Genomic DNA, 21,341 nt, shown 5'->3' on the forward strand with positions numbered 1-21,341 from the left:
ATTGTTACATTATAACAGTTTACAACAATTGCACATAAATGTTAAGTCAAAAAAGCCTGCAAGGGCCCTTATTTCCCGGCATCAAATGGACAAGTATCAACAAAATTTTTTTTTTTTCTGTGCTGATATGGGGGAAGACCATAAAACATAACTTTTAATATTACTTGATAAAATACACCAAAACTAGCGATAGTGCTCCAATATCCCAGCACCAACTCAAAATATTCAAGTGTAGCAGTTACCACATATCCATGTGGATTTACTCAAAGATTAAGAACTGTTGCTGATTAAGAACTATTGCTTAGAATGACAACCAACGCGTTTCTGCCACAACGTGGCGTCCTCAGGGAGATATATATTCAATATGCAATAGAGCTATGAACTGCTTAATAATGAGAATTTAGTAAGAATAGGATATAGTTACATAGCTAGTACGGTCGAAAAAAAACATATGTCCATCAAGTTCAACCAGGGAATTAAAGGGTAGGGGTGTGGCGCGATATTGGGGAAGGGATGGGATTTTATATTTCTTCATAAGCATTAATGTTATTTTTTTTCCAGGGATGTATCTAATCCTGTTTTAAAGCTGTTCATTTTTCCTGCTGTGACCAGTTCCTGAGGTAGACTGTTCCATAAATTCACAGTTCTCATGGTAAAGAAGGCGTGTCGCCCCTTGAGACTAAACTTTTTCTTCTCCAGACGGAGGGAGTGCCCCCTCGTCCTTTGGGGGGGGGGGGGTTTAACATGGAACGGTTTTTCTCCATATTTTTTGTATGGGCCATTAATATACTGATATACGTTTATCATATCCCCCCTTGAACGTCTCTTCTCAAGACTAAACAATTGTATCTCCTTTAATCGCTCCTCATAGCTAAGATGTTCCATGCCCCATATTAGTTTAGTCGCGCATCTCTGCACCCTTTCCAGCTCCACAGTGTCCCTTTTATGTACAGGCAACCAAAACTGAACTGAATATTCCAGGTGAGGCCGTATCAATGCTTTATAAAGGGGGAGTATTATGTCCCTGTCCCTTGAGTCCATGCCTCTTTTGATACATGACAATATCCTGCTGGCTTTGGAAGCAGCAGCCTGACATTGCATGCTATTCTGTAGTCTGTGATCCACAAGAATACAGAAAACAGTGTAGCTAATTGTAGGGAAGACACCCGATACATAGTGTACATTCCCTTATTAATAGTGCAGCATTTTTTGCAGGAGGTACTGGGAGGTAGGTGCATCCCTCTTGGTAACCTGAAAAAAATAAACACAAAGACATAGGGGGGAGTTCGATGTATATTCAGCATTAGTGCGGTTGCTGATCTTTGCAACCATATATAAACACCTAGGAAAAAAAAAAAAAAGAGACAAGCATTCACAATCCCCAAAGTGTTCCAGGGTACCTGAAATAAAGATATAGAGTCCCAATCAATATGGGGGAGATGCCAGTACCTGAAATACAAACAGTTCTAATTGCACCGGTATATGTACTTACACTCCTGTAGCCTCACGTTCGGTTAGCTGTTCCCTGGTGGATACGCTATACCCGCAGTGGCAGGGAGCAGTCTGTCTCTGACGACTGCTCAGCATTCACTGAGAATTTGCCGGCGTCTGACGTCTTATCCTGCTTCCGACGGAACCACGTCATCACACCCCGCCCTCTCTGATGACTGCAGAGGGTGGCGCTGAGTCTGATAGTGGTGTCCTTGGTAACGGAAGCATATCAAAGACTTAAAGACAATTCGCTTGTACATAACCAAAAGAAAATAAATGAACCTGGCTGAGTGTGAGTATGTGCATCAGAGTAATTTAAAGCAAAGAGATGCAAATAGTATAGTGGTAGATATTTATATATATAGATTAGGGCCATTGGGAAGTGGGGGAGATGATTCAGGGGCTATATCACAGGGTACCTTTTAGGGATGTCCCGATACCGATACTAGTATCGGTATAGGGGCCGATACCCGGTATTTGCATGGTATCGGGGACTTGTCTAATGTCCCCGATACCAAAGCCGATACCTGGTGGAGTGCTCCGCTGCTTCTCTGATCCGCATCATGCCGCAGCCCTGTTCCACCATCCCCTTTACTGCCGCTGCTCAGTTCTGCCGTCTGAATCATGTGGTCTTATGGAGGAGCATGTGACACTCATGTCACTCCACCTCCTCCCCTGCGCCCAGCGTAATGCTACGGTGTGGGAGAAAACAAGTGACAGTTTTCCTTTAACCCGTACAGGACCTAGGGCATATGGATGGAATGGAATTTCGTATGGAATTTAATTCACACTTGCGATTTGCGCCGATTCTGGGTCATACGGGTCTATGGTGACCCGGAATAGATGGGGGATCGCGGTTGTCTAAGACACCCACGATCCCCCTGTAGTGATAGGAGTGAGGTGGCAGGGGTGCCACCCCTCCTATCTCTGGAGGGGTTTAGTTTCCAAAATAGTATGCCATGAGTTTTTTTTTTTTAGCTGTTCTGGCACCATAGGGGCTTCCTAAATGCGACATGCCCCAGAAAGACTCACTCTCCAAAATCCCATTGTCCCTCATTCCCTCACTGCGCCCGCCGTACACTTCACATACACTTATGAGGTATTTCCTTACTTGAGAGAAATTGGGTTACACATTTTAGGAAGATTTCTCTGTTACCCCTTGTAAAAATTCAAAAACTGGGTCTACAAGAACATGCCAGTGTAAAAATGAAGATTTTGAATTTTCTCCTTCAATCTGCTGCTATTCCTGTGAAACACCTAAAGGGTTAACAAACCTTTTGAATGTCATTTTGAATACTTTGGGGGGTGCAATTTTTATAATGGGGTCATTTGTGGGGCATTTCTAATATGAAAGCCCTTCAAATCCACTTCAAAACAGAACTGGTCCCTGAAAAATTTTGATTTTGAATATTTTGTGAAAAATTGGAAAATTGCTGCTGAACTTTGAAGCCCTCTGATCTCTTCCAAAAGTAAAAACATGTCAACGTTATGATGCAATCATAAAGCAGATACATTGTATATGTGAATCAATATATCATTTATTTGGAATATTCATTATCCTTATAAGCAGAAAGCTTCAAAGTTAAAAAAAAATGCTAAATTTTCAATTTTTTCATCAAATTTTGGAATTTTTCACCAAGAAACGATGCAAGTATCAACAAAATTTTACCACTAACATAAAGTAGAATATGTCACGAAAAAACAATCTCAGAATCAGAATGAAAGGCAAAAGCATCCCGGAGTTATTAATGCTTAAAATGACAGTGGTCAGGTGTGCAAAAAATGGCCGGGTCCTACAGTGAACATTGTCTGGGTCCTTAACCCCTTAACGACGCAGGACGTATATTTCCGTCCTGCGCTGGCTCCCGCAATATGAAGCGGGATCGCGCCGCGATCCCGCATCATATCGCGTCGGTCCCGGCGCTCATCAACGGCCGGGACCCGCGGCTAATACCACACATCGCCGATCGCGGTGATGTGCGGTATTAACCCTTTAGAAGCGGCGGTCAAAACTGACCGCCGCTTCTAAAGTGAAAGTGACCCGGCTGCTCAGTCGGGCTGTTCGGGACCGCCGCGGTGAAATCGCGGCCTCCCGAACAGCTTTGCAGGACACCGGGAGGGCCCTTACCTGCCTCCTCGGTGTCCGATCGGCGAATGACTGCTCCGTGCCTAAGATCCAGTGAGGAGCAGTCAAGCGCAGATAACACTGATCACAGGCATGTTAATACACGCCTGTGATCAGGATGAGAGATCAGTGTGTGCAGTGTTATAGGTCCCTATGGGACCTATAACACTGAAAAAAAAAAGTAAAAAAAAAAGTGTTAATAAAGGTCATTTAACCCATTCCCTAATAAGTTTGAATCACCCCCCTTTTCCCGTAAAAAAAATAAAAGTGTAAAAAAATAAATAAATAAACATATGTGGTATGGCCGCGTGCGTAAATGTCCGAACTATAAAAATATATCATTAATTAAACCGCACGGTCAATGGCGTACACGCAAAAAAATTCCAAAGTCAAAAAAAGCGCATTTTTGGTCACTTTTTATACCATTAAAAAATGAATAAAAAGTGATCAAAAAGTCCGATCAAAACAAAAATCATACCGATAAAAACTTCAGATCACGGCGCAAAAAATTAGTCCTCATACCGCCCTGTATGTGGAAAAATAAAAAAGTTATAGGGGTCAGAAGATGACATTTTTAAACATATAAATTTTCCTGCATGTAGTTATGATTTTTTCCAGAAGTGCGACAAAATCAAACCTATATAAGTAGGGTATCATTTTAATCGTATGGACCTACAGAATAATGATAAGCTGTAATTTTTTCCGAAATATGCACTGCGTAGAAACGGAAGCCCCCAAATTTACAAAAAGGCGTTTTTTCTTCGATTTTGTCGCACAATGATTTTTTTTCCAGTTTCGCCGTGCATTTTTGGGTAAAATGACTAATGTCACTGCAAAGTAGAATTGGCGACGCAAAAAATAAGCCATAATATGGATTTTTAGGTGGAAAATTTAAAGGGTTATGATTTTTAAAAGGTAAGGAGGAAAAAACGGAAGTGCAAAAACTGAAAAACCCTGAGTCCTTAAGGGGTTAAAGGGTTTAAGGGGTACTCTAGACTTTATAAATTTTAAAAACGTCCAAAGTTTACACCGTTCATCATATGGGATCCTTAACATTATATTTTGATCGGACATTTACGCACGCAGCAATACCAAATATGTTTATTTCCGTATTTCTTGGCATATAACACGCACTTTTAAAATCTAAATTTAGAGTGGTTTCAGTGCTGGCTGCAGCTGGAGGCACTCTGTTTGGGAATCACTGCCGTAGAATACCCCTATGCAATCTCTAATTTAGGCCTCAACTGCGCATGGCACTCTCTCACTTCGGAGCCCTGATTTCAAGGAAACTGTTTAGGGCCACATATGGGGTATTTCCGTACTCGGGAGAAATTGCACTACAAATTTTGGGGGGCTTTTTCTCCTTTTACCCCTTATGAAAATGAAAAGTTGGGGGCTACACTAGCTTGTTAGTGTAAAAAAATAAAAAAAATTACACTAACATGCTGGTGTTGCCCCATACTTTTTATTTTCACAAGCGGTAAAAGGAAAATAAGACCCCCAAAATTTGTAACACAATTTCTCCTGAGTACAGAAATACCCCATATGTGGGAGTAAAATGCTCTGCGGGTGCACAACAAGGCTCAGAAGTGAGAGCGCACCATGTACATTTGAGGCCTAAATTGGTGATTTGCACAGGGGTGGCTAATTTTACAGCGGTTCTGACAAACGCAAAAAAAAAAGAAATACCCACATGTGACCCCATTTTGGAAACTACACCCCTCATGCAATGTAATAAGGGGTACAGTGAGCATTTACGCCCCACAGGTGTCTGACAGATTTTTGGAACAATGGTCCGTGAAAATAATTTTTCATTTGCACAGCCCACTGTTCCAAAGATCTGTCAAATGCCAGTGGGGTGTAAATACTCACTGCACCCCTTATTAAATTCTGTGAGGGGTGTAGTTTCCAAAATGGGGTCACATGTGGGGGGGGGGTCCACTGTTCTGGCACCACGGGGGGCTTTGTAAACGCACATGGCCCCTGACTTCCATTACAAAAAATTTTTTTTCCAAAAGCTCAATGGCGCTCCTTCTCTTCTGAGCATTGTAGATCGCCAGCAGAGCACTTGACGTCCACACATGGGGTATTTCCATACTCAGATGAGATGGGGTTAGAAATTTTGGGGGGCACTTTGTTCAATTATCTCTTGCAAAAAAAATGATTTGAGGGAAAACTAGCATTTTTGTGAAAAAAAAATAAATAATCATTTACACATCCAACTTTAACGAAAAGTCATCAAACACCTGTGGGGTGTTAAGACTCAATGGACCCCTTGTTACGTGCCTTGAGGGGTGTAGTTTCCAAAATGGTATGCCATGTGGGGGGTTTTCTGCTGGTCTGGCACCATAGGGGCTTCCTAAATGTGACATGCCCCCCAAAAACCATTTCAGAAAAAACTCACTCTCCAAAATCCCACTGTCGCTCCTTCCCTTCTGAGCCCTCTACATACACATATGAGGTATTTTCTTACTCAAGAGAAATTGGGTTACACATTTTTGGAAGATTTCTCTCCCTTTACCCCTTGTAAAAATTCAATAACTGGGTCTACAAGAACATGCAAATGTAAAAAATGAAGATTTAGAATTTTCTCCTTCAATTTGCTGGTATTCCTGTGAAAAACCTAAAGGGTTAACAAACCTTTTGAATGTCATTTTGAATACTTTAAGGGGAGCAGTTTTTATAATGGGGTCATTTGTGGGGTATTTATAATATGAAGGCCCTTCAAATCCACTTCAAAACAGAACTGGTCACTGAAAAATTTTGATTTTGAAAGTTTTGTGAAAAATTGGAAAATTGCTGCTATCATAGTATAGCTCACGGGACCCAGTACCTGTCTGATTCAATAAAAGGTACTAGGGATGTCCCGATACCATTTTTTAAGACCGAGTACTCGCCGATACCAAGTACGAGTACTTTTATTCTAAAGGCAATCTGACAGCATGGTGACCTGGTTTCTGGCGCTGTTTACCGTATGATATGTGGGTTCCTTTTTGTGTACAATGGAGGTGGCTGCTGTAGTATGAGCCAAGATTTCTCTCTTCTCCATTGGACAGAACAAGGAATTTGTATTGGCGGCGAAACAGATGACCGATGATCACATGGTGAGCAGCGGTAGAAACCGGGTGACCTGCACTATCTACCTATAAATTGGAGTTAGTGCAGGTGACTCTGCTGTAAGATTCTTTAATAGTAGGTAGTATCCTCTTGTAAGTAGTATAGATAGGTGCAGACATTAGACAGCAGCCCACCCTGTAGACAGCAGCCCACCCTGTAGACCACAGCTCCCTGCAAACATTTGTATCAGCCCTCCTGTAGCCAGCAGGACCCCCCTTTTAGCCAGCAGGACCCCCCTTTTAGCCAGCAGGACCTCCCTTTTAGCCAGCAGGACCCCCTTTTAGCCAGCAGGACCTCCCTTGTAGCCAGGAGGACCCCACTTGAAGTTGCTTACTTGCCTGTCGCCACTCCGCTGTCCCTTTCTGCTGGTCCCTTTACTGCCGCTGCTCCGTTCTGCTGTCTGAATCATGCGGTCTTATGGAGGAGAATGTGACATACACGTCACTCTGCTTCCTCCCTACAGTTTTAGAGAACACTGCAAAGTGACTCCAAAATGTTGTCCTCCAGCTGTTGCAAAACTACAAATCCCAGCACGCCCAGACAGCAAACAGCTGTTTGGGCATGCTAGGAGTTGTAGTTTTGCAAGATCTGGAGGAATACAGTTTAGAGATCACTGTATATTGGTCTCAAACTGTACCCTCCAGATGTTGCTAGGCAACTCACCGGCTTCCGTCTGATCCAGCCTCACGTCTTCGCCGCCCTCCGATCTCCGTCGCCCGCTGCCTCCGACACCCGCCCGGATCAGTAAGTGGATCTTCGGTGCCGTTCCCCGTCATTTCCCCGTTCTGCTCCACCTACTGTGGGTGGGCAGGACGGGGAAAACGAAAGTTAACCCCCCCGCCCCCGATCTGCTATTAGTGGTCGCGTCTAGACCACCAATAGCAGGGATAGGAGGGGTGGCACCCCTGCCACCTCACTCCTATCCCTTCAGGGGGATCGTGGGTGTCTTAGACAACCGCGATCCCCCTTATATTCCGGGTCACCATAGACCCGTAATGACCCGAAATTGCGCAAATCGCAAGTGTGAATTCACTTGCTATTTGCCACGATCGCCGACATGGGGGGGGTCTAATGACCCCCCCTGGACATTTTCACGGGATGCCTGCTGAATGATTTCAGCCCGGCGGGGACCGGAATACTCCATGACGTACGTGTACGTCATGGGTCCTTAAGTACCAGGGTGTCATGACGTACGCGTACTTCAAGGGTCCTTAAGGGGTTAAGTCCCTTAATTTTAAGTCCCTCTCACTTTTATACTTCACACTCTTGTATACAGACACACAATTGCTAGCTCAAACAATCTTAGTGTACTTGCTTTTAAACCACCTCTATCTTCCACTGCCTGGAAGTGAATGCAAATGGCTAGCTGGCTGCAAGCTATCTTTAAGCATTTCTTCATCACCAATGGCACTCGACAAGGTTTCACCCTGTCCCATCACTTTTTTTGCATTGTGATGGAGCTGTATACCTGCAACTCTCCTAAGGTTCATTTGGCAACAAAATGTCCAGATTTGTCGACCCATTACTTAGCTAACATCCTCACTCAATTCAAAGTGATGGTATTATGACATCTCTGTAATCTGCATAAAATCCCTAACTGCCTGTACACCCACCTGGTGGGGGATGCGGGTGTACAGGCTAACCACTTCAACTGAACACAATTTCCAATATGTCTGCCAATGCATTTCACTGACTATCTGGAGTAAATGTTGGGTGTCTTAGATGTATGACGGGATCGCTGGTAACAATGAACGGAGCAGCCATTCGACATAAGGAAATAAGTGCTCAGTCACTGAGCCAATCCTTGCGACGATAGGTCTGCCCGTGGGGTGGCTCAGCGACTTATGCACTTTTGGAAGGCGATACCACTTGGCTGGTTTTGGTGTCTCAAGAATTTACTTTTCTGCGTTTTTGCTTGACAATATACCCTTGGATACATAGCTTAACCACAGGTACTGGTGGATAGTGCGGGAGACGCTGATTAAAACGAGCCCTACCTTGTCCGGATCTGCACCGCCGTTCTTCCGCAATTGTAGTTTTATTATCTGTTGAAATCTTCCTTTAACTGGCACGGGCGGGGCTTCGGCGCTTAACTGGCACTGACGTCAGCGCCGCTTATGAATATTCATCCCCCCTCCCCACAGTTAGGAGCGGCAAAGAGAGGGAGAACTGGAGGGAGGGGGGGATGAATATTCATAAGCGATGCTGACGTCAGTGCCAGTTAAGCGCCGAAGCCCCGCCCGTGCCAGTTACAGGAAGATTTCAACATATAATAAAACTACAATTGCGGGAGAACGGCAGCGCAGATCCGGACAAGGTAGGGCTCATTTTAATCAGCGTCTCCGGCACTATCCACCAGTACCTGTGGATAGTGTGGGAGAAAACAAGTGACTGTTTTCCTTTAAAGGGGTACTCTGCCCCTAGACATCTTATCTGATCGCAGGGGTCCCGCGTGATCTCTCCCATAGCCCCCCCCCCCCCCAAGTCAAAACTCTCCGTGGCTGATGACGGGCCAGTGGTTTGTGACATCATGGCTCCGCCCCTCGTCACGCCCCGCCGGTAATGGCAGACATCAACGATCGCGCTGATGTCTGCCATTAACCCCTCAGATGCCGTGATCAATACAGATCTGCATATCTGCGGCACTTAAAATGGCTGATCTGATCAGCCACAGCACTGCCAAACCAAGATGGCGGATGGAGGTAAAATAAATGTAAAAAAAAGTTTAAATATAATATAAATATAATATATATAATTAATATATTTGGCATTGTCTCGTGCTAAACGTCCGAACTACAGTCATGGCCGTAAATGTTGGCACCCCTGAAATTTTTCAAGAAAATGAAGTATTTCTCACAGAAAAGGATTGCAGTAAGACATGTTTTGCTATACAAGTTTATTTCCTTTGTGTGTATTGGAACTAAACCAAAAACGGGAGGAAAAAAAAGCAAATTGGACATAATGCCACACCAAACTCAAAAAATGGGCTGGACAAAATTATTGGCACCCTTAAAATAATATTTGATTACACACCCTTTGGAAAATTATAACTGAAATCAGTCGCTTCCTATAACCATCAACAAGCTTCTTACACCTCTCAGCCGGAATGTTGGACCACTCTTCCTTTGCAAACTGCTCCAAACTGCTCTCTCTTATTGGAAGGGTGCCTTTTCCCAACAGCAATTGTAAGATCTCTCTGCAGATGTTCAATGGAATTTAGATCTGAACTCATTGTTGGAAACTTCAGAACTCTCCAGCCCTTTATTGCCATCCATTTCTGGGTGCCTTTTGACGTATGTTTGGGGTCATTGTCCTGCTGAAAGACCCAAGATCTTGGAAACAAACACAGCTTTATGACACTGGGCTGCACAGTGCGAATCAAAATCCATTGGAAAACCTCAGATTTCATGATGCCTTGCACACATTCAAGGCACCCAGTGCCAGAGGCAGTAAAACAACCCCAAAATATCATTGAACCTCCACCATATTTCATTGTAGGTACTGTGTTCTTTTCTTTGTAGGCCTCATTCCATTTTTGGTAAACAGTAGAATGATGTGTTTTACCAAAAAGCTCTATCTTGGTTTCATCTGTCCACAATATGTTTTCCCAGAAGGATTTTGGCTTACTCAAGTTCATTTTGGCAAAATATAGTCTTGCTTTTTTAGGTCTCTTCGTCTGCAGTGGGGTCCTCCTAGTGTTTCATTTCATTTAGATGTCGGCGGATAGTTCGTGTCGACACTGATGCTCCCTGAGCCTGCAGGACAGCTTGAATCTCTTTGGAACTTGTTTGGGGCTGCTTATCCACCATCCTGCGTTGACACCTTTCATTATTTTTTCTCTTCCATCCACACACAGGGAGATTAGCTACAGTGCCATGGGTTGCAAACTTCTTGATAATGTTGTGCACTGTGGACAAAGGCAAATCTAGATCTCTAGAGATGGACTTGTAACCTTGAAATTGAGGATTTGAGAACTAAAATTGTGGAAAAATATCAACAGACCGTTCTCTTCTCTTTCTGTTGTCCATGCTTAGTGTGGCACACACAGACACACAATGCAAAGACTAAGTGAACTTCTCTCCTTTTTATCTGCTTTCAGTTGTGATTTTTATATTGCCCACACCTGTTACTTGCCCCAGGTGAGTTTAAAGGAGCATTACATGCTTGAAACAATCTTATTTTTCCACAATTTTGAAAGGGTGCCAATAATTTTGTCCAGCCCATATTTGGAGTTTGGTGTGACATTATGTCCAATTTGTTTTTTTTCCTCCCTTTTTTGGTTTAGTTCTAATACACACAAAGGGAATAAACGTGTATAGCAAAACATGTGTTACTGCAGTCCTTTTCTGTGAGAAATACTTAATTTCCTTGAAAAATTTCAGGGGTGCAAACATTTACGGCCGTGACTGTATAATAATATAATGTTAATGATCCCCTACAGTGAACGGTGTAAACATTAAAAAAAAAAAAAAAGTCCAAATTTCAGCTTTGTTCTCACATCAAACTGCAATTTATTTTTAATAAAAAGCGATCAAAAAGTCCCATATGCACACTCATAGTACTAAAAAACTACAGGTCATGTTGCAAAAAATTTACCCTAACACATCCCTGAATATGGAAAAATAACTTGTAAAAAAAAGTTTGAGTTTTGTTAAAAGCAGTACTATAATATAAATGTATGTAACCATGGGTAACATTTTAATCGTACTGATCCAGAGAATAAAGAAAAACATGTAATTTTTTACCATAAAGTGTACAGTGTGAAAACGAACCCCCCCAAATTGCAAATTACGATTTTTGCTTAAATTTCCTTACACAAAAAATATTTTTGGGGGTTTATGATACATTTTAGGGTAAAATGAGAGACGCCATTACAAAGTGCAACTGCTCACGCAAAAAACGAGCCCTCATATGGGTCTGCGAATGGAAATAGAAAATAATTTTGTATTTTAGAAGGAGAAGAGGGAAAAAACGAAAAATAAAAAATAAAATTGGCTGTGTCCTTAAGGGGTTAAAAGTGATGAGGAAAAAATTATAGACAGGAAACAGGAAAAAGCAAATATATTAAACACAGTCTTCTCCACTGTATTCACAGAGGAAAATGAAATGCCAGGCGAAATACTGCGAGATAACTCCAGTACAGGTCACCTGTCTAACCCAGGAAGAAATAAAGTGCTGCCTCCAAAAAAAAAAAAAAAAATAGACAAATCATCAGGTCCAGATGGTATTTACCCTTGTGTTCTAAGGGAGTTAAGTAAAGTAATAGACAGACCCCTATTTCTAATATTCAATGATTCCACAGTGACAGGGATGGTTCCCCAGGACTGGCGCATAGTAAATGTGGTGCCAATATTAAAATAAGGGGGTCAAAAAGTGACCCCGGGAATTACAGGCCCGTTAGTTCAACCTCAGAAGTATGTTAATTAATTGTTTGAGGGTTTTCTGGAGATGCTATTTTGAAAAAATAAATGTATGACCCCATATCCGCATATGGGACTGTTGAGGGATTGTATAGTAAAGAAGCAATCTTTGCAGATGATACTAAACTCTGTAAAATGGTTAACACAATAGAGGACAGTGCACTGTTACACATGAATCTGGATAGGTTGGAGGTTTGGGCTGGTAAGTGGCAGATGAGGTTCAACACTGATTAATGTAGGTTTATGCACACGGGTAGGAAAAATCCAGGCTGGGACTATTTATTAAATAGGATAACACTTGGGACGACTGACATGGAAAAGGATTTAGGAGTCTAAGTTAACAGTAAATTTTGCTGTAGTGACCAGTGTTAGCTGCTGCCGAGGCAAATAAAATCACTCAGGTGCATCAATAGGGGCATAGATGCCCACGACAAGGAAATAATTCTACCACTGTTCAAATCACTAGTCAGACCACACATGGAATACTGTGTACAATACTGGGCACCAGTTTACAAGGAAGATATAGTGGAACTGGGAGGGGGGGGGGGGGGGGGGTCAAAGACGGGCAACCAAAGTAATAAGGGGAATGAGAGGACTACAGTACCCAGAAAGATCATCAGAATTAGGGTTATTTAGTTTAGAAAAAAGGCGGCTTAAAGGAGTAGTCCAGTGGTGACTCAGTGGTGAGCAACTTCTCCCCTATCCTAAAGATAGGGGATAAGTTGCAGATTGTGGGGGGTCCGACCGCTGGGGCCCCCTGCGATCTCCTGTATGGAGCCCCGACAGCCCGCGGGAAGGGGGCGTGTCGAACTCCGCACGAGGTGGCGGCCGACACGCCCCCTCAATACAACTCTATGGCAGAGCCGAAGCGCTACCTTCGTCAATCTCCGGCTCTGCCATTGAGATGTATTGAGGGGGCGTGTCGGCCGCCGCCTCGTGCGGGGGTCGACACCCGCTATCTCGGCGGAGAGCCGGGGCCCCGTACAGAGAGATTGCAGGGGGCCCCAGCGGTCGGACCCCCCGCGATCTCAAACTTATCCCCTATCCTTAGGATAGGGGATACGTTTTTCACCACTGGACTACCCCTTTAATAACTTTGTACAAATATATCAGTGGGCAGTACAAAGATCTCTTCCCATGACCTATTTATACCAAGAACTGTCTGGGTATAAATAGGTCTATATATTACAAAGGGGATCCTCTAGGTTTAGAAGAAAGAAAGTTTCTACACCAGCACAGACAGGGGTTCTTTACTGTAAGAGCAGTCAGACTGTGGCATTCTCTTCCGGATGAGGTGGTCATGGTGAACTCAGTAAGAGTTCAAAAGGGGCCTGGATGCTTTTCTGGAGAGTAATATTGTTACAGGTTATGGATACTAGATTTATAGGGACAGAATGTTGATCCAGGGATTTATTCTGATTGCCATATTTGGAGACAGGAAGGAATTTTTACCTCTAGTATGAGGGTTTTTTGCCTTCCTCTGGATCAACTCAGCAGGGACTCAATAGGGATATAGGTTGAACTTGATGGACTCTTGTTGGAAGTCAACATTAGACTGGTACAATTAGATATGGTGGGGAGACCGGATATGAGGAGTGAACCTGCTTTCACCCGGTTGTAAATATCAATGTCAACAGGCCTGGCATCTGGACATCTGTTTGATCCCATTATGAGCAGCAGTAGTGATAAGCATTATTGATAAGCAATAAAATAACAATGCTGAATGATAAGGATGAAAGTGAGCCTCCTGTCCTGAGGAGACGAAACTAGCCCCTGTGGTATCGCACACAATGGGCCATGCATCTGTAATGGAGTGAACGTCCTGTTGGCCCACCAAGGTGTGAATCCCAAGGATTCGCATTTGTAATGGAGAAAACATCATGTCAGCCTACCAAGGTGCGATTCCCACTGACTTATCCGAGGTGCAAAGACACCATCCAAAGGAAGATGTAGCTATTGCAACAGTATTTAGGAACTGACCCATATCCGGTTACTGCGAGTTGATTGGAGAGACTGTAATAAAGAAGGCCGGACAATATCGGAGCAAAGGGTGGAGCTATGGGTGTGAATGTGGTTTGAGGTGATCTATACTAGGCTGAATTGTATGGGAGTAGATTAGTATTAGATTTAGATACTAGGTTTATATGTTATATGTTTATTAATGCTTATATTATTTTCCAAGTATTGGGCATTGAAGGGAGGTTTTGCTTTATACTGTATAATTATTTACTTTGTAGCATTTTATGTTATTTTACCTTTTTGCTAATTAAATAAGCTATTTCTTAAAGTCTGGATTCCTCCTCTTTCAAAGACTAGTTCAGGATAGAGTTGGTAGCAGATTATCATAGATACAACAACTCTGGTATTTTTTCAACATTATAAACTATTTAACTATATAACAGCAGAATAGTGGGTGCAGCTTTGGAGGTCAATGGAGCATAAGACCTTATTTAACAGTAGAATAGTGAGTACAGCTCCGAAGGTGACTGGAGGATAAGACATGATGTAACAGAATACTGACAGAATCTTTGGAGGAGACTAGATATAACAGCAGCTTTGGAGGTGACTGGAGGATCACATGTATAACAGCAAAATAGTGAGCGCAGTTTTGGAGGTGACTGGAGGATAAGATGTGATGTAACTGCAAAATAGCAAGTGCAGCTCTGGGGGATAAGACATGATGTAACAGTAATAAAGAATGCAGCTCTGGAGGTCACTGAAGGATAAGACATGAGGTAACGGCAGAACAGTAAGTACAGCTCTGGAGAACGAGGGGACAGCACCAAAATTGTTAACAGGGGCTGACATGATTCACCACAGTGGGCTCTGGTCCCAATCTTCTAAGACACACTCTTGCTGTACCACCGCTGGGACCTCCCTGCAATCTCCTAAACCGTGTCCCAGCTCTCCTTGTGCATGGAGGGGGGACAACAAGCACCCTCCATGAGTTCTCCAAGGGAGCACCGAAGATGTATCACAAGCGCTCCCATAGAGAATGCGGAGGGTTTTGACGAAGTAGAGCCTAGGTGCCGTACAAGAGATTGTAGGGGTCCCAGAGGACAGACCCCCTGAGATCAGACACTTTAAAAAAGCTATAATAAATTTATAATACAATTTATTTATTAAAATAAAAAAATGCTGTCACTTTCCCCACACTAACAGGTGGAGTGAACGACCTACTGCTTCTGTAAAACCAAGCATAAATTAACAGCCTTTAACTTTCCCCATGTCATACTGTGTGGTATGGATCCATCTCCTGGCAATCTCATCTCTCCACACTGACAGATCAAAGCAGGAGAAGTTTATTTATGCTCGCAGCAGTAGCGTTCTCCCTCCCTGCCCTCTGCTACTTACTGCTCCACAGCTCCCTCCTCACTCACCCATTGACTGTACAGCACGATGCAGCTTTTGTACACTGCTGTGGTGGAGATGCCAGGAGGTTGTTTTGATAGGCCAAGTAATTCAAATGTACCTGCCTGCATGAGGGAGTATCATCATGCTGCAGGGGTGGAGCAACTCTTCATGCTTGCTCTGGTTCCCCTCTACTTCTCACAATGTAAATGAAATGCCTGTGCTCTTAATCATGGGCATTTGTCAGACCCTCCCATGATCTCACACTTATCCCCTATTCTTATGGGAATCCCAGAACACAAAAAAAAAACTTATCAAAAAAAGTATTTAGGCCTTAATCTTGATTTAACCATTTCTAAGTCACAACCTCAAGTGGGAACTACAAAGACAGCTAGGTCTGCTGAAAAAGTAGCATGGTAGTAACAGTAAATCATACTAGTTCTAATTTCTTTATGTAATTAGTCCAAAAAAATAAAGCGGGATGACGACAGAGGTGAAAACAGTTACCTTATGCAGCATTATTGCCACAAATACAATAAGTTGCACACTGGTCTGTGATGTAGATGCCGCAGCCCCTAGAGCAACTCCATCAGCTGTAAAGTAAATAAAAAAAATAATAATTCCACAACAAAGTGTAACTATTACAGCTGTAACTATTACTGCTTTATATCATGATTCAATCAAACTATTTACCTGCAGCGTGCACTACAAGACCTAGAGTGGTGGTGATCTTAGAACTGGCTGTCCTAGCGGCCTCAGGGTCTAAAAGAAAGTAAATCAGTCAAACATTCAAAGAGAAAACTGCTGTAGACAAACTCTTCACATCAGCACTCACCATCCGTAGAGTGCACATGAGAGCTGCCAATCTGATCCACCAGCAGCATGAAGACGAAACCCAAAACTAGAGAGACCCCAATGTAACCATGAAGATTAGAATGATCATGCTCATGGACTGATGAGACTTCAGGTCCAGTCTCTGCTTCCTTTACTTTCTGGCTTTCCAGTTCATGGTGTTTTGCTGAAATATAGAACATACATAGCTGTATAAGTTTGATTTAAAAAGATTTAGAAAAAAATAAACATTCTAGAGGAACCTAAACTTCCTAAGAGAGTATGTGTGTGTGTGTATATATATATATATATATACACACACATATACATACACACACACGCGCGCGCACACACACACACACACACACACACAACAGATATAAAAAGTTTCAGTCTCACACCAAGGAAAAAGTACATAAAGCACCACATGACTAATGGACATGTATTTTAGGCCAATTCAGGGCTACAGTGTATCACAATATATATGTATATGAGCATATGAGCTAGCAAAAAGATTACCTCAACTCATCCTAGAATGCCCTAGCAACTGCAATCCAGCATTCAAACCTCTTACACAGTCTCAAATTTAACACTTACATTTATTGATGTCAATGAAGTAGGTATACAAAAAAAGTTAACTGTATTACTTTGACAGACCCACTGGCAGGAAACAGAATGCAATGTGTTATCAAGTTGTTAGTGACAACACGATTAGTCACTGTGACTGTTTGATGCTGTACTATTAGTCAAAATAGCACAAAAATATTGTGCCATTTGCCTTTTAGACCCTAACAATGAATACAGAGGACACATAGATATAGGAGTCAGCCTATTTCCTTAATAAAGGAGAACTGCAGTGAAAAGTTTTTACCTGTCCCTGTGCCCGGGCTGCAAAAACATAAATAAACTTTAACTCACCTTCCTACGTTCCCCCGTTGTGTCGGAATTGGCATCCCGTTCCTCCGCTACTGCACGTAGTCCTTTTTAGGCTCGAAAAGTCACAGTGCAGTCAGTGTATTGACGGCTGCAATGATGTTCCACCTTGGCTGGTGATAGGCTGAGCGCACTGTCATGTAAGGAGCTCTGGCCCGCCTTCTCCCTGCTGCCCGGGCTCCTTAAATGACAGTGCACTTAACCCATCACCGCCAGAGGCGGGAAATGGCTGCGACCGGCAGATACCAGTGCAACGGGGACTTTTTATGCTAGTCAATCTTTAAGAGAATGAATGAACGAATAAATAAAATTCTACTTCTGGTATTATTGCCATTCAAAATTTTAAAAATCTAAAATTTTGTATGAAAAGAAGATTTTAAAAAAGTAAATAAAACATCATAACATCCAATAGGAGCGGCGTACGCAGCAACGTGATGACGGCAATGAAAAGCAACAATTCACAGTGACGGTCCGGGGTGGTGAGGACACGGCGACAGCGATGGAGGGCGACATCCAGGGCAGCGGTGAGGACAGGCGAGTATAATGTCCTATACTTTACATTGCACGGATCCCTCAACATACGATGGTTTCAACTAACGATGGTTCATTTGGAACGAATTATCATCGTATGTTGAGGGACCACTGTATGTATGTATATATATATATATATATATATATATATATATATATATATATATATACACACAGTGGTCCCTCAACATACTATGGTAATCCGTTCCAAATGGACCATCGTTTGTTGAAACCATCGTATGCTGAGGGATCCGTGCAATGTAAAGTATAGGACAGTGGTCTACAACCTGCAGACCTCCAGATGTTGCAAAACTACAACACCCAGCATGCCCGGACAGCCAACGGCAACTGGTAGAGGAAGTTGTACTCACCAGTCCCCGCCGCTCCGGACCGTCACCGATGCCCTAGATGTCGCCCTCCATCGCTGTCGCTGCGTCCCCGGGGTGCCCCCGACACTCCGGCAAGGCCTCTGCTTCCCCGGCATCTTCTCTCTCTGTCGCCGCCGTCACGTCGTTACGCACGCCGCTCCTATTGGATGACGGGACAGCGTGCACAGCGACGTGATGATGACGATGGAGAGTGCCGACGATGCAGAGGATCCCGAAGAGGACGCACGGGTACAGGTAAGTGATCGTCAGTGGACCACACAGGGCACCGTAAACGGCTATCCGGTGGCAGCTGAAGCAGTCTGCGCTGCCGGATAGCCGTTTATGCGATGGCCCCAACATACAAAAGCATCGTATTTTGATGCTGCCTTCAACATGCGATGGCCTCTGAGAGGCCATTGTATGTTGAAATGATCATATGTTGGGGCCATCGTAGGTCGGGGAGATCATTGTAATATATATATATATATATATATATATATATATATATATATATATATATATATATATGTAGCTTGAGCGGTTCCAGAGAAGATTTTTGAATATTGAGTAAAAAAAATTTAAAATAAAAAAATCGGCAAAAGAACCAAGATGGAGGCCAGGTCATGACCATTATGTAAATAATGATTAAGCAGAGCGCACGATTCTACCACTATGCCGAGTCACATGTGTTTTGGATTAACAGTGCAACAGATATTAGCTTTTGAAATTCACAGCGGAATAATAAAAAAAATTTAATATAGCTGCAAGCAGCAATCCAGGTGGCCAAGCCCCGAACAGCCGGGTTATAACCATAGCACACGATTGCGTTGACCTCTTATGGTGGAGAAGGTGACCATGCACATGTGTGCTAAAATTCACATTGTTCTGACCAGAAATGTAAAATCGAAAACTAGGTTTGCAGAATATTGCGCAACCCAAGATGGCAGCCAAATTCTGTGATCAATAGTGGTACAGAAATTGAGCACTTTACCATTTTAGATTAAAAGGAAAACTGTCAGATATTTTCTCCCGCACTATCCACACTACTGGTGGATAGTGCGGGAGGCGCTGATTAAAACGAGCCCTACCTTGCCCGAATCCGCCCGGCCGTTCGCCCGCAATTGTGGTTTTATTCTATGTGTATATCTTGCTGTAACTGGCACGGGCAGGGCTTCTACACTGATGTCAGCGCCGCTTATAAATATTCATCCCCCCTCCCTCCAGTTCTGCCTCTCTTCGCAGCTCCTAACTGGAGGGAGGGGGGATGAATATTCATAAGCGGCGCTGATGTCAGTGAAGGAGCCCCGCCCGTGCCAGTTACAGCAAGATATACACATAGAATAAAACCACAATTGCAGGAGAATTGCCAGGCGGATCCGGGTAAGGTAGGGCTCGTATTACATGTGGATAGTGCGGGAGAAAATATCTGACAGTTTTCCTTTAACAGTCTACAAACAGTATTATATACATGTAAAAAAGTTGCATATTATTAATGCTATCTTAATGTTGTTATTGGGGTGCGGTGGCCATATTGATTATTTGGCCAACTAACAAACATGGTACAGGCGGTAACCACGAACATGTCTGCCAAATTACAAGTTATTCTAACAAACAGTTTCAGAGAAGAAGATGTTTGTAGAATATTGCGCAATTAAATATGGTGGCTAAACCATTGGAGTAATAGAATCGTAATAAACAAGTCATAGGTTATCGGCGGTCAATTGCTCAAGCCTGCATCTCAGGCTTGGAGCAATCAATCGCCGAGGAGACACACCGGAGGCAGGTAAGAGGACCTCCGCTCGTGTCCCAGCTGATCGGCACACCGCATTTTCACTGTGGTAGTCCCGATCAGCCCCGCTGAGCAGCCGGGCACCTTTCACTTTCGTTTTAGACGCGGCGTTCAACTTTGAACGCTGCGTCTAAAGGGTTAATAGCGCACGGCACTGCGATCGCTGTTGCGCGCTATTAGCCCCGGGTCCCGGCATCGGATACATGCCGGGACCAACCCGATATGACGCAGAGTCACCGCGTGACCCCGCATTAGATCGTGGAAGCCGGCCAAGGACGTAAATATATACGTCCTTGGTCGTTAAGGGGTTAAAACAAAGAGGTTATGTGGATACATAAATTAGGTTCAATGCACCCAGGGGGATTAAATATGGATTTCCCAATCCGAGTGTTCGCTAATCCATTTTAGGGTCATGATTTCTCTAGTACCATAGGTACAATGTATATATTCTGATATGATTATTAATATATACATTTTTTTATTTTAGATTTTGTTTATATGGTCCGAACACAAGAAGGTCTCTCACCATTGACTGAACATATGATATCCTCTGGAAGCTCCTTCTGAAGTTATAAGAAAGGTTCCTTTTTTTGCTGACATTCTATGACACATTGGACGACCTAGATTGAAGTATTTTTGTTTTTGTGCAGAATCAGTTGTTTATATGGTATTGTGTGAGGGAGCTATATTAGTCCCTAGGGGGTATTGTACGTCCCTTATAGACAGTCCGAATACATGGACATGGAGGACACCAGAAAACGCCAATTAGTGTCTGATAATCCCAGGAATGGGACAGGGACAGCATGTTGTTGGTATTCCTCTAAGGCAGTTAACTCGAGATAAGCTGTTTCTCAGCCATTAAATTGGAACTGCCGATAGTTCTTATGGGACTGTAGTGCATTAGATAAAGCCTCTAACAATGGGACAGAGTTGGAGCAAACCACGCACACAATATGATACACTAGAGAGATTACTTTTATGTATTTTTTACATTTACATTTGATCTGCCCTAAATTTATACTAGTAGTATGGCCATCCTTTGTTTCATAGTTGTCCCATCGTACATTGCTCTTTTGTATGCCACTATTTAAGATGGCGGATGAAGATTTATGTCTTGGCCCTTACTTATGCCAACACTCAACATGGTGGATGCGGATTTAGGCCAACCGACAATGCATGTGCTGAAGTGAAGATTAGGGCAAGCACTGAAAAAAATGAACACATGAACCCGTGAACACTGATGCCTTCCGGCCGGAACCGTATACAGTGATCGGGAACATGCACCATTGAATTGTTTACAAACAGAACGTGCGAGAGGAGTGTTGGATTTCCATTGGCTCAAGATGTTTACGTCAATAGGTGAGTGCCGCTCTTGATCTTGGACC

General features: G+C 43.1%; 1 protein-coding gene across 4 annotated transcripts in view; it reads right to left on the minus strand.

Moving 5' to 3' along the window:
• Window positions 1-21,341, minus strand: part of SLC39A9 (solute carrier family 39 member 9) — a 255,502-nt gene that overhangs the window by 21,335 nt on the left and 212,826 nt on the right. For all 4 annotated transcript variants that reach the window (XM_056545278.1, XM_056545277.1, XM_056545280.1 and 1 more), the window contains 3 exons: window positions 16,340-16,522; window positions 16,198-16,266; window positions 16,012-16,097 (listed from right to left, as the gene is read on the minus strand). In XM_056545278.1, coding sequence (XP_056401253.1) covers window positions 16,012-16,097; window positions 16,198-16,266; window positions 16,340-16,522 — 338 coding nt within the window. The remainder of the gene's footprint in view (window positions 1-16,011; window positions 16,098-16,197; window positions 16,267-16,339; window positions 16,523-21,341) is intronic.

This window comes from Hyla sarda, chromosome 11 (assembly GCF_029499605.1).
Source record: "Hyla sarda isolate aHylSar1 chromosome 11, aHylSar1.hap1, whole genome shotgun sequence".
Taxonomy (NCBI): domain Eukaryota; kingdom Metazoa; phylum Chordata; class Amphibia; order Anura; family Hylidae; genus Hyla; species Hyla sarda.